Genomic DNA, 13,750 nt, shown 5'->3' with positions numbered 1-13,750 from the left:
TAAATTCAATAGTTTATTAAATTATTCAGGATGACAAAATAATAATAATAATTTAGGATTTTAAACCTAACATAATACATAATCATTCTGTTGTCTATCGAAAAAGTGAAAGTTAACCTCTAACCTCTCATCTGTCTATATCGATGACAGTGACGTAAGTCGTAGCATGACGTTGTTGTAAGTGCGTTCGGAAACCAACAGAGCAGCGCGAGTACTACAACTCGGCCATACCTGACATTTGATTGACCCAATCAAACTTACAAACTCTAAACTTCAAAACATAAGCTCAACTACCGACATAATGCTTAATAAACAGGAAAGTATCCTCTAAATCATAAATAACTACATAAGGTCATAATACATAAGTTTGGTCATAGTACATAAATCTGGCATAAGTATCAGAAACTCAACATAAATAATAAGTAATCTGCATAAGATGGGCATAAAGACATAATATTTAAATCATAAATAACTACATAAGGTCATAATACATAAGTTTGGTCATAAATCTGGCATAAGTATCAGAAACTCAACATAAGTAATAAGTAATCTGCATAAGATGGGCATAAAGACATAATATTTTTACAACATAAATTCGTAATAGCATAAATGTATGTCTAGTAACTAACATAATGTTTCACATAATTAGTCATCAAATCAAAACAGTAATTATAACATAAGAGAGAACTGTAATACATAACATAAACTTACTTACTAAGCATGAATCTTTACTGTCAACAAGATTATTAAACATGGTGTAATCTGGCACCACTTTAAAATAAAGCTCAACTTCTACTTCACATACTTTTAGTAAGACTTTAACAGTACCTAAAATGTTTAATTTAGACTGATTCAGGCCCTCATAAACTTTATCAAATCTTGTTTCTGGTAAAAGATCCACACTCTTAACCAAACTATGACAAATCAATGAAATAGGACTTCCAGTGTCAATAATAGCTTCAACACTTACTTTAAAACTATTCTTACTCAACTGCACATTAACCATCATAGCAGGAACAGGCCTTTCTTGTACCATCAGTGCTGTACGGTCTCCTCTGGCAGGCCTCTGATTATTAGCAGGGCAATCCTTTACTTGATGTGTAGTGGCACCACAAGTAAAACAGGATCCTTTTGGTCTTAATGGCTTCCTACATTCAGACACCACATGTCCAGGAGTATTGCAATTGTAGCAACGTACGTGGCCCCCTGCTTTCCTTGGTGGTTTGTTGCTTAAAACTCCTTCAGTGTTGGCAAGACTTGTCTGCTCTTTAGTACGGTCACCTTGTCTAACACGACGAGCATTGACCACACGTTCATAACTTACAATGTCCCGAAACAAGTTGTCTTCATCATCATGATGTTTGGACATAATGAAGTTGCTTAAGTCTCTAGAATGTAAACCAACTGCTACCTGTTCTTTTGTCTCCATGAAAGTCAGGCCAAGTACTTTACATAATGCAACTTTAGAATGAAAATAAACACTCACATTTTCTGTAGGCAGCTGATGGCGACTTTGCATCTTCCTCCAATTGTCAGATTTACTTATTTCAAACATAAATGTCTTTTTAAATGCAGTTTCGAACAGATCCCAGCTAGTGAGTTCCTCATTTTTACCTTGAAGCCAATATCTAGCAGCTCCCTTTAAGTTATTTCTGGCTGTTTGCAGCAGAAAGGCATCAGGCCAACGATGGATTAGTGACATACTTCTTAATTGACTCAACCATGCACTTGCCACTTCAGGACCCTTTTCACCGTCGAAAACGTCTATGCTCTTTGATAAATCAGGCATAATGTTAAAATTTGGCACTTGGTTTACATTAGGATTCGTAAATGAAGGTGCCTGTTGTTGTGTTAATTGTAGCATACTTAACATTTGACTATTCTGCTGCATAAGCATAGTCAACATAAACTGAGATGACATATCGGTGGCATTAGTGTTTGGGCTATTTGAGGGGCCGCCCTGTACAGAGAGTCCGGGTGTTGGTGGGGTGGTTGGAGATTGTTGTCCTTTAGCCCCCATGTCATTCTCATCTCCAGGTTGGAATTGTTGGGCCATGAAACGTTCAAATTCCTCATTGGTATGCATCGTGATGAAAATCTTAAAACATCCGGTTAAATAACGGCACTTTGTTCAAATCCCACTTCTGACGTTGTAGAATATGAATAAATCCTACTCGTAAATTCAATAGTTTATTAAATTATTCAGGATGACAAAATAATAATAATAATTTAGGATTTTAAACCTAACATAATACATAATCATTCTGTTGTCTATCGAAAAAGTGAAAGTTAACCTCTAACCTCTCATCTGTCTATATCGATGACAGTGACGTAAGTCGTAGCATGACGTTGTTGTAAGTGCGTTCGGAAACCAACAGAGCAGCGCGAGTACTACAACATAATGATAGTAATTAATAATACCCAATAAGCCTAAACAAACATTAGCAAATGCGCTTACCTGAAAAACGTGTCTGTAGAGCTGCTGGTACTTGTCTTTCATGCGTTTCAGTTCTACCATAGAGTATTTGTGTTCGTTCATGACCGACATTTTCCTGTCCCTCATTTCTTTCACTTCGTCGGCCAAACTCAAAATCTGATCAAGTTTTCGCTTTCGGCAGTTCTGTGCCGCGACCTTGTTCTTGCCCCTTCTTCTAATGTCTCTAATCAACCTGAGCTGAGCCTCGCTAAGGTCGTACTTAGACAAACGTTCATTGAACTCGTCCATGGGTAAATTAATAATGTCGTCTACGGAAATGGGAATGTTTAAGGCCCTGGCCCTCTTTTCATCTCTAGTCAAATGTTCTTCTTCGGACTTTCGCGATTTTCCCTTATCTCTAGACACCGGTCGTTGCATGGCACCCGAATTTTCAGCGGGCAAATGGTACGTGTGATTGTGTTGAATATGGTCCACTCTAGGAACATGTCCAAACTCAGAAGAACAGGAATATTTTACCTCGGGTACTTTAGCTCTCGATGTAGTATTTTCCTGATGAAAATTGCTAACGGGGTCTCTGTAATCTGTAAAACCCGAAGCGTGAAATCTTTTTCCATACATCAAGTGTTTTTTCTGGGCAACAGGAGACATACGGGATGTTTCAGATAAGTTTGAGTAACTATAATCAAACGGGCGGTATTTGTTTTGATAATCTTGGGGGTAGTGCTCCCCAGTAGTGGTGTGACCAGAATCTGAACCGGCGTCGCGCCATTCTCCATCAGAAAGCGAAGGTACTCTTTCAGAACCCATGGAACTTACAGCGCTGTCACTAGATGTATCCAAGCGTTCCATGTCATGGCGGGAAATGCTGGTAGTGGTACCTACTGGTGTTGCGTTCATACTCAAGTTGCTCACAGTGTTGTTGCTTTCCAACATGCGCATTGTGTACATCCCTGAAATACATAATTCAAAACAAAAATAAATTACTGATAAGTAAAACGCACAACAATTCTTAACATAAAGATAGTAATTAATAATACCCGATAAGCCTAAACAAACATTAGCAAATGCGCTTACCTGAAAAACGTGTCTGTAGAGCTGCTGGTACTTGTCTTTCATGCGTTTCAGTTCTACCATAGAGTATTTGTTTTCGTTCATGACCGACATTTTCCTGTCCCTCATTTCTTTCACTTCGTCGGCCAAACTCAAAATCTGATCAAGTTTTCGCTTTCGGCAGTTCTGTGCCGCGACCTTGTTCTTGCCCCTTCTTCTAATGTCTCTAATCAAACTGAGCGGAGCCTCGCTAAGGTCGTACTTAGACAAACGTTCATTGAACTCGTCCATGGGTAAATTAATAATGTCGTCTACGGAAATGGGAATGTTTAAGGCCCTGGCCCTCTTTTCATCTCTAGTCAAATGTTCTTCTTCGGACTTTCGCGATTTTCCCTTATCTCTAGACACGGGTCGTTGCATGGCACCCGAATTTTCAGCGGGCAAATGGTACGTGTGATTGTGTTGAATATGGTCCACTCTAGGAACATGTCCAAACTCAGAAGAACAGGAATATTTTACCTCGGGTACTTTAGCTCTCGATGTAGTATTTTCCTGATGAAAATTGCTAACGGGGTCTCTGTACTCTGTAAAACCCGAAGCGTGAAATCTTTTTCCATACATCAAGTGTTTTTTCTGGGCAACAGGAGGCATACGGGATGTTTCAGATAAGTTTGAGTAACTATAATCAAACGGGCGGTATTTGTTTTGATAATCTTGGGGGTAGTGCTCCCCAGTAGTGGTGTGACCAGAATCTGAACCGGCGTCGCACCATTCTCCATCAGAAAGCGAAGGTACTCTTTCAGAACCCATGGAACTTACAGCGCTGTCACTAGATGTATCCAAGCGTTCCATGTCATGGCGGGAAATGCTGGTAGTGGTACCTACTGGTGTTGCGTTCATACTCAAGTTGCTCACAGTGTTGTTGCTTTCCAACATGCGCGTTGTGTACATCCCTGAAATACATAATTCAAAACAAAAATAAATTACTGATAAGTAAAACGCACAACAATTCTTAACATAAAGATAGTAATTAATAATACCCGATAAGCCTAAACAAACATTAGCAAATGCGCTTACCTGAAAAACGTGTCTGTAGAGCTGCTGGTACTTGTCTTTCATGCGTTTCAGTTCTACCATAGAGTATTTGTGTTCGTTCATGACCGACATTTTCCTGTCCCTCATTTCTTTCACTTCGTCGGCCAAACTCAAAATCTGATCAAGTTTTCGCTTTCGGCAGTTCTGTGCCGCGACCTTGTTCTTGCCCCTTCTTCTAATGTCTCTAATCAAACTGAGCTGAGCCTCGCTAAGGTCGTACTTAGACAAAAGTTCATTGAACTCGTCCATGGGTAAATTAATAATGTCGTCTACGGAAATGGGAATGTTTAAGGCCCTGGCCCTCTTTTCATCTCTAGTCAAATGTTCTTCTTCGGACTTTCGCGATTTTCCCTTATCTCTAGACACGGGTCGTTGCATGGCACCCGAATTTTCAGCGGGCAAATGGTACGTGTGATTGTGTTGAATATGGTCCACTCTAGGAACATGTCCAAACTCAGAAGAACCGGAATATTTTACCTCGGGTACTTTAGCTCTCGATGTAGTATTTTCCTGATGAAAATTGCTAACGGGGTCTCTGTAATCTGTAAAACCCGAAGCGTGAAATCTTTTTCCATACATCAAGTGTTTTTTCTGGGCAACAGGAGACATACGGGATGTTTCAGATAAGTTTGAGTAACTATAATCAAACGGGCGGTATTTGTTTTGATAATCTTGGGGGTAGTGCTCCCCAGTAGTGGTGTGACCAGAATCTGAACCGGCGTCGCGCCATTCTCCATCAGAAAGCGAAGGTACTCTTTCAGAACCCATGGAACTTACAGCGCTGTCACTAGATGTATCCAAGCGTTCCATGTCATGGCGGGAAATGCTGGTAGTGGTACCTACTGGTGTTGCGTTCATACTCAAGTTGCTCACAGTGTTGTTGCTTTCCAACATGCGCATTGTGTACATCCCTGAAATACATAATTCAAAACAAAAATAAATTACTGATAAGTAAAACGCACAACAATTCTTAACATAAAGATAGTAATTAATAATACCCGATAAGCCTAAACAAACATTAGCAAATGCGCTTACCTGAAAAACGTGTCTGTAGAGCTGCTGGTACTTGTCTTTCATGCGTTTCAGTTCTACCATAGAGTATTTGTGTTCGTTCATGACCGACATTTTCCTGTCCCTCATTTCTTTCACTTCGTCGGCCAAACTCAAAATCTGATCAAGTTTTCGCTTTCGGCAGTTCTGTGCCGCGACCTTGTTCTTGCCCCTTCTTCTAATGTCTCTAATCAAACTGAGCTGAGCCTCGCTAAGGTCGTACTTAGACAAAAGTTCATTGAACTCGTCCATGGGTAAATTAATAATGTCGTCTACGGAAATGGGAATGTTTAAGGCCCTGGCCCTCTTTTCATCTCTAGTCAAATGTTCTTCTTCGGACTTTCGCGATTTTCCCTTATCTCTAGACACGGGTCGTTGCATGGCACCCGAATTTTCAGCGGGCAAATGGTACGTGTGATTGTGTTGAATATGGTCCACTCTAGGAACATGTCCAAACTCAGAAGAACCGGAATATTTTACCTCGGGTACTTTAGCTCTCGATGTAGTATTTTCCTGATGAAAATTGCTAACGGGGTCTCTGTAATCTGTAAAACCCGAAGCGTGAAATCTTTTTCCATACATCAAGTGTTTTTTCTGGGCAACAGGAGACATACGGGATGTTTCAGATAAGTTTGAGTAACTATAATCAAACGGGCGGTATTTGTTTTGATAATCTTGGGGGTAGTGCTCCCCAGTAGTGGTGTGACCAGAATCTGAACCGGCGTCGCGCCATTCTCCATCAGAAAGCGAAGGTACTCTTTCAGAACCCATGGAACTTACAGCGCTGTCACTAGATGTATCCAAGCGTTCCATGTCATGGCGGGAAATGCTGGTAGTGGTACCTACTGGTGTTGCGTTCATACTCAAGTTGCTCACAGTGTTGTTGCTTTCCAACATGCGCATTGTGTACATCCCTGAAATACATAATTCAAAACAAAAATAAATTACTGATAAGTAAAACGCACAACAATTCTTAACATAAAGATAGTAATTAATAATACCCGATAAGCCTAAACAAACATTAGCAAATGCGCTTACCTGAAAAACGTGTCTGTAGAGCTGCTGGTACTTGTCTTTCATGCGTTTCAGTTCTACCATAGAGTATTTGTGTTCGTTCATGACCGACATTTTCCTGTCCCTCATTTCTTTCACTTCGTCGGCCAAACTCAAAATCTGATCAAGTTTTCGCTTTCGGCAGTTCTGTGCCGCGACCTTGTTCTTGCCCCTTCTTCTAATGTCTCTAATCAAACTGAGCTGAGCCTCGCTAAGGTCGTACTTAGACAAAAGTTCATTGAACTCGTCCATGGGTAAATTAATAATGTCGTCTACGGAAATGGGAATGTTTAAGGCCCTGGCCCTCTTTTCATCTCTAGTCAAATGTTCTTCTTCGGACTTTCGCGATTTTCCCTTATCTCTAGACACGGGTCGTTGCATGGCACCCGAATTTTCAGCGGGCAAATGGTACGTGTGATTGTGTTGAATATGGTCCACTCTAGGAACATGTCCAAACTCAGAAGAACCGGAATATTTTACCTCGGGTACTTTAGCTCTCGATGTAGTATTTTCCTGATGAAAATTGCTAACGGGGTCTCTGTAATCTGTAAAACCCGAAGCGTGAAATCTTTTTCCATACATCAAGTGTTTTTTCTGGGCAACAGGAGACATACGGGATGTTTCAGATAAGTTTGAGTAACTATAATCAAACGGGCGGTATTTGTTTTGATAATCTTGGGGGTAGTGCTCCCCAGTAGTGGTGTGACCAGAATCTGAACCGGCGTCGCGCCATTCTCCATCAGAAAGCGAAGGTACTCTTTCAGAACCCATGGAACTTACAGCGCTGTCACTAGATGTATCCAAGCGTTCCATGTCATGGCGGGAAATGCTGGTAGTGGTACCTACTGGTGTTGCGTTCATACTCAAGTTGCTCACAGTGTTGTTGCTTTCCAACATGCGCATTGTGTACATCCCTGAAATACATAATTCAAAACAAAAATAAATTACTGATAAGTAAAACGCACAACAATTCTTAACATAAAGATAGTAATTAATAATACCCGATAAGCCTAAACAAACATTAGCAAATGCGCTTACCTGAAAAACGTGTCTGTAGAGCTGCTGGTACTTGTCTTTCATGCGTTTCAGTTCTACCATAGAGTATTTGTGTTCGTTCATGACCGACATTTTCCTGTCCCTCATTTCTTTCACTTCGTCGGCCAAACTCAAAATCTGATCAAGTTTTCGCTTTCGGCAGTTCTGTGCCGCGACCTTGTTCTTGCCCCTTCTTCTAATGTCTCTAATCAAACTGAGCTGAGCCTCGCTAAGGTCGTACTTAGACAAAAGTTCATTGAACTCGTCCATGGGTAAATTAATAATGTCGTCTACGGAAATGGGAATGTTTAAGGCCCTGGCCCTCTTTTCATCTCTAGTCAAATGTTCTTCTTCGGACTTTCGCGATTTTCCCTTATCTCTAGACACGGGTCGTTGCATGGCACCCGAATTTTCAGCGGGCAAATGGTACGTGTGATTGTGTTGAATATGGTCCACTCTAGGAACATGTCCAAACTCAGAAGAACCGGAATATTTTACCTCGGGTACTTTAGCTCTCGATGTAGTATTTTCCTGATGAAAATTGCTAACGGGGTCTCTGTAATCTGTAAAACCCGAAGCGTGAAATCTTTTTCCATACATCAAGTGTTTTTTCTGGGCAACAGGAGACATACGGGATGTTTCAGATAAGTTTGAGTAACTATAATCAAACGGGCGGTATTTGTTTTGATAATCTTGGGGGTAGTGCTCCCCAGTAGTGGTGTGACCAGAATCTGAACCGGCGTCGCACCATTCTCCATCAGAAAGCGAAGGTACTCTTTCAGAACCCATGGAACTTACAGCGCTGTCACTAGATGTATCCAAGCGTTCCATGTCATGGCGGGAAATGCTGGTAGTGGTACCTACTGGTGTTGCGTTCATACTCAAGTTGCTCACAGTGTTGTTGCTTTCCAACATGCGCATTGTGTACATCCCTGAAATACATAATTCAAAACAAAAATAAATTACTGATAAGTAAAACGCACAACAATTCTTAACATTGTAGAATATGAATAAATCCTACTCGTAAATTCAATAGTTTATTAAATTATTCAGGATGACAAAATAATAATAATAATTTAGGATTTTAAACCTAACATAATACATAATCATTCTGTTGTCTATCGAAAAAGTGAAAGTTAACCTCTAACCTCTCATCTGTCTATATCGATGACAGTGACGTAAGTCGTAGCATGACGTTGTTGTAAGTGCGTTCGGAAACCAACAGAGCAGCGCGAGTACTACAACTCGGCCATACCTGACATTTGATTGACCCAATCAAACTTACAAACTCTAAACTTCAAAACATAAGCTCAACTACCGACATAATGCTTAATAAACAGGAAAGTATCCTCTAAATCATAAATAACTACATAAGGTCATAATACATAAGTTTGGTCATAGTACATAAATCTGGCATAAGTATCAGAAACTCAACATAAATAATAAGTAATCTGCATAAGATGGGCATAAAGACATAATATTTAAATCATAAATAACTACATAAGGTCATAATACATAAGTTTGGTCATAAATCTGGCATAAGTATCAGAAACTCAACATAAGTAATAAGTAATCTGCATAAGATGGGCATAAAGACATAATATTTTTACAACATAAATTCGTAATAGCATAAATGTATGTCTAGTAACTAACATAATGTTTCACATAATTAGTCATCAAATCAAAACAGTAATTATAACATAAGAGAGAACTGTAATACATAACATAAACTTACTTACTAAGCATGAATCTTTACTGTCAACAAGATTATTAAACATGGTGTAATCTGGCACCACTTTAAAATAAAGCTCAACTTCTACTTCACATACTTTTAGTAAGACTTTAACAGTACCTAAAATGTTTAATTTAGACTGATTCAGGCCCTCATAAACTTTATCAAATCTTGTTTCTGGTAAAAGATCCACACTCTTAACCAAACTATGACAAATCAATGAAATAGGACTTCCAGTGTCAATAATAGCTTCAACACTTACTTTAAAACTATTCTTACTCAACTGCACATTAACCATCATAGCAGGAACAGGCCTTTCTTGTACCATCAGTGCTGTACGGTCTCCTCTGGCAGGCCTCTGATTATTAGCAGGGCAATCCTTTACTTGATGTGTAGTGGCACCACAAGTAAAACAGGATCCTTTTGGTCTTAATGGCTTCCTACATTCAGACACCACATGTCCAGGAGTATTGCAATTGTAGCAACGTACGTGGCCCCCTGCTTTCCTTGGTGGTTTGTTGCTTAAAACTCCTTCAGTGTTGGCAAGACTTGTCTGCTCTTTAGTACGGTCACCTTGTCTAACACGACGAGCATTGACCACACGTTCATAACTTACAATGTCCCGAAACAAGTTGTCTTCATCATCATGATGTTTGGACATAATGAAGTTGCTTAAGTCTCTAGAATGTAAACCAACTGCTACCTGTTCTTTTGTCTCCATGAAAGTCAGGCCAAGTACTTTACATAATGCAACTTTAGAATGAAAATAAACACTCACATTTTCTGTAGGCAGCTGATGGCGACTTTGCATCTTCCTCCAATTGTCAGATTTACTTATTTCAAACATAAATGTCTTTTTAAATGCAGTTTCGAACAGATCCCAGCTAGTGAGTTCCTCATTTTTACCTTGAAGCCAATATCTAGCAGCTCCCTTTAAGTTATTTCTGGCTGTTTGCAGCAGAAAGGCATCAGGCCAACGATGGATTAGTGACATACTTCTTAATTGACTCAACCATGCACTTGCCACTTCAGGACCCTTTTCACCGTCGAAAACGTCTATGCTCTTTGATAAATCAGGCATAATGTTAAAATTTGGCACTTGGTTTACATTAGGATTCGTAAATGAAGGTGCCTGTTGTTGTGTTAATTGTAGCATACTTAACATTTGACTATTCTGCTGCATAAGCATAGTCAACATAAACTGAGATGACATATCGGTGGCATTAGTGTTTGGGCTATTTGAGGGGCCGCCCTGTACAGAGAGTCCGGGTGTTGGTGGGGTGGTTGGAGATTGTTGTCCTTTAGCCCCCATGTCATTCTCATCTCCAGGTTGGAATTGTTGGGCCATGAAACGTTCAAATTCCTCATTGGTATGCATCGTGATGAAAATCTTAAAACATCCGGTTAAATAACGGCACTTTGTTCAAATCCCACTTCTGACGTTGTAGAATATGAATAAATCCTACTCGTAAATTCAATAGTTTATTAAATTATTCAGGATGACAAAATAATAATAATAATTTAGGATTTTAAACCTAACATAATACATAATCATTCTGTTGTCTATCGAAAAAGTGAAAGTTAACCTCTAACCTCTCATCTGTCTATATCGATGACAGTGACGTAAGTCGTAGCATGACGTTGTTGTAAGTGCGTTCGGAAACCAACAGAGCAGCGCGAGTACTACAACATAATGATAGTAATTAATAATACCCAATAAGCCTAAACAAACATTAGCAAATGCGCTTACCTGAAAAACGTGTCTGTAGAGCTGCTGGTACTTGTCTTTCATGCGTTTCAGTTCTACCATAGAGTATTTGTGTTCGTTCATGACCGACATTTTCCTGTCCCTCATTTCTTTCACTTCGTCGGCCAAACTCAAAATCTGATCAAGTTTTCGCTTTCGGCAGTTCTGTGCCGCGACCTTGTTCTTGCCCCTTCTTCTAATGTCTCTAATCAAACTGAGCGGAGCCTCGCTAAGGTCGTACTTAGACAAACGTTCATTGAACTCGTCCATGGGTTTATTAATAATGTCGTCTACGGAAATGGGAATGTTTAAGGCCCTGGCCCTCTTTTCATCTCTAGTCAAATGTTCTTCTTCGGACTTTCGCGATTTTCCCTTATCTCTAGACACCGGTCGTTGCATGGCACCCGAATTTTCAGCGGGCAAATGGTACGTGTGATTGTGTTAAATATGGTCCACTCTAGGAACATGTCCAAACTCAGAAGAACAGGAATATTTTACCTCGGGTACTTTAGCTCTCGATGTAGTATTTTCCTGATGAAAATTGCTAACGAGGTCTCTGTACTCTGTAAAACCCGAAGCGTGAAATTTTTTTCCATACATCAAGTGTTTTTTCTGGGCAACAGGAGGCATACGGGATGTTTCAGATAAGTTTGAGTAACTATAATCAAACGGGCGGTATTTGTTTTGATAATCTTGGGGGTAGTGCTCCCCAGTAGTGGTGTGACCAGAATCTGAACCGGCGTCGCGCCATTCTCCATCAGAAAGCGAAGGTACTCTTTCAGAACCCATGGAACTTACAGCGCTGTCACTAGATGTATCCAAGCGTTCCATGTCATGGCGGGAAATGCTGGTAGTGGTACCTACTGGTGTTGCGTTCATACTCAAGTTGCTCACAGTGTTGTTGCTTTCCAACATGCGCATTGTGTACATCCCTGAAATACATAATTCAAAACATTAAGTTTCCGTTGAATATTTCAAGAAAACGATCAATAAAGACGTACGACACAATTACACATCAGTTGTTTAATGTAGGATAAGTTATGTTGTAGAATACACAACAATATATCATAATTTTCTATATTTAAGTCCTCGTTTTGTAAAACCCTATAGTTTAATTAAAACAGGTACCGTACCATACCATGTGCTATATGTCACTGCAAAATCAGCCTGCCCCTGGTTTTTCTAAAAATTCAAATTGATTTTCATTTTACTATTATTAAAAGAATAGACATGGAGCCAACCAACTGTACTTGCTTGTACTCACTACGTTACTTTTAAAATAATTGATTATTAATACTCTGACAATATTATGAATGAAACCATTCGTCAAATAAGAGACAATACCGTTGTATTCTAAATAGGTTAGTAAAAAAATCCTTAAAAAACTATCGACCAGAATTGTAAATTTGTCCTAAAAATCGTACTATATTTAAACATTTTTTAGTCAATTACTGAAAAATGTTCTAGTAGTGTAACACAAACGAGTATCAAGTTCGCCGACGTAATTTTGGTTCCTTATAGTCTTATCGCATAACTGAATACGTCAATACTGGAAACTGAATAGATTATATAAGTATGTCTTTAATATTGGGACAAAAACTACAAACCTACGTAAGGATCCGTTTCCACAGAAGGTATTTCGGTATAGAAAAATTTGTTGTTTGGGAGGTCACGTACGCAAAGATTCATTGGCATTTTATGTAGTTCAAATTTTACATCCACAACAACAAATACCACAACAACAACAACGACAATAACACATGATTTTTAAGAAGTAAAGGAACAAAGAACAGAGGGAGAACAATTCCAATTCGTTGCTTCTATACCCTTGTGGATGCATAACTTTCACAGAAAACCGAAGAAGTATAAGCAAATACACTATTTTCTAAAATTGACGATACAACGTTCGATTTTCTACCAGTACCAAAAATTTAACAGAAAACTTGACGTAGTAGAAACAGAGAAGTGGTCGCGACTATATGCTCGTTTAACTTATCAAAGTAGAATTTCCGTTCATTTTCAAAAGTTGCCAAGAAGATTTACGTAGATAAAAAACCGGTGCTATGATAAAGTTAAATTAAAATATCTGTTATCAAAAATAAGATAAGTTTCACAAGCGAGCGACGTTGCCGAGGTGACTTTCTGAAAACCGCAATAACTGAGAAAAAATTCGTTACTGATCGTCAGCAACACGAACTAACAACTAATTTGAATGTTAACACTGATAGGCACCAGTACTGGATAATGGTTTATCTCACACGAACATATATATTTTTCTTAATTTCAATGACTAAGCTATTTTCAGTAGCTCAGATAAGTTTCGTGCGTTTTAGTAAACAAGACGTTTCGGAAATAAAAAATAACCGTCTGTATAAGTAGTTACAATTGATCCAAACCTTACAATTGTTTCATTTAATATAGGTACCTAATCAGACTAAATTTTCCATGTTTAAGTACTTAAGAAAACGTTGGACTTAATAACTGATAACACTCATCGTATGAGATACTGTAATAATAATATTGATAAAAATGACTGTCAGTTTTTGACTTT

At 39.0% G+C, this 13,750-nt stretch overlaps 2 protein-coding genes and 5 pseudogenes across 2 annotated transcripts in view; all 7 read right to left on the bottom strand.

The window, feature by feature from the left end:
- Positions 1 to 2,180: 2,180 nt before the first annotated feature.
- Positions 2,181 to 3,385, bottom strand: LOC145739788 (segmentation protein cap'n'collar-like). The gene is made up of 2 exons (XM_081995158.1): positions 2,459 to 3,385; positions 2,181 to 2,391 (listed from the first exon to the last, which is right to left on the bottom strand). The coding sequence occupies exons 1-2, from the start codon at positions 3,383 to 3,385 to the stop codon at positions 2,305 to 2,307; spliced, it is 1,014 nt and encodes a 337-aa protein (XP_081851284.1). The 3' UTR covers positions 2,181 to 2,304.
- Positions 3,386 to 3,401: 16 nt separating this feature from the next.
- Positions 3,402 to 4,438, bottom strand: LOC145739807 (segmentation protein cap'n'collar pseudogene; annotated as a pseudogene).
- A 16-nt stretch (positions 4,439 to 4,454) lies between these two features.
- Positions 4,455 to 5,491, bottom strand: LOC145739806 (segmentation protein cap'n'collar pseudogene; annotated as a pseudogene).
- A 16-nt stretch (positions 5,492 to 5,507) lies between these two features.
- LOC145739805 (segmentation protein cap'n'collar pseudogene) lies at positions 5,508 to 6,544 on the bottom strand (annotated as a pseudogene).
- A 16-nt stretch (positions 6,545 to 6,560) lies between these two features.
- On the bottom strand, positions 6,561 to 7,597 carry LOC145739803 (segmentation protein cap'n'collar pseudogene; annotated as a pseudogene).
- Positions 7,598 to 7,613: 16 nt separating this feature from the next.
- On the bottom strand, positions 7,614 to 8,104 carry LOC145739802 (transcription factor NF-E2 45 kDa subunit pseudogene; annotated as a pseudogene).
- Positions 8,105 to 10,924: 2,820 nt separating this feature from the next.
- Positions 10,925 to 13,750, bottom strand: part of LOC145739801 (uncharacterized) — a 32,421-nt gene continuing 29,595 nt past the window's right edge. Inside the window, 3 exon segments of the mRNA XM_081995166.1 lie at positions 10,925 to 11,135; positions 11,203 to 12,131; positions 12,807 to 12,960. Of these exon segments, the coding sequence (XP_081851292.1) occupies positions 11,049 to 11,135; positions 11,203 to 12,131; positions 12,807 to 12,960 (1,170 nt within the window). The 3' untranslated portion in view covers positions 10,925 to 11,048.

The sequence above is a fragment of the Ips typographus genome, unplaced genomic scaffold, assembly GCF_016097725.1.
Source record: "Ips typographus isolate SLU unplaced genomic scaffold, UJ_Ityp_2.0 IpsContig44, whole genome shotgun sequence".
NCBI classification, from domain to species: domain Eukaryota; kingdom Metazoa; phylum Arthropoda; class Insecta; order Coleoptera; family Curculionidae; genus Ips; species Ips typographus.
The sequence above is the reverse complement of the archived record's forward strand: the minus strand, read 5'-3'. Positions and strand labels throughout refer to the sequence as shown.

Excerpts from the sequence above, each read along its gene's own strand:
- LOC145739788 (XM_081995158.1), bottom strand. The coding sequence starts at position 3,385 with ATGTACACAATGCGCATGTTGGAAAGCAACAACACTGTGAGCAACTTG. Across the intron at positions 2,392-2,458 it reads TCTACAGACACGTTTTTCAG|TACTCGCGCTGCTCTGTTGG; the intron begins GTAAGCGCATTT and ends ATTATGTTGTAG.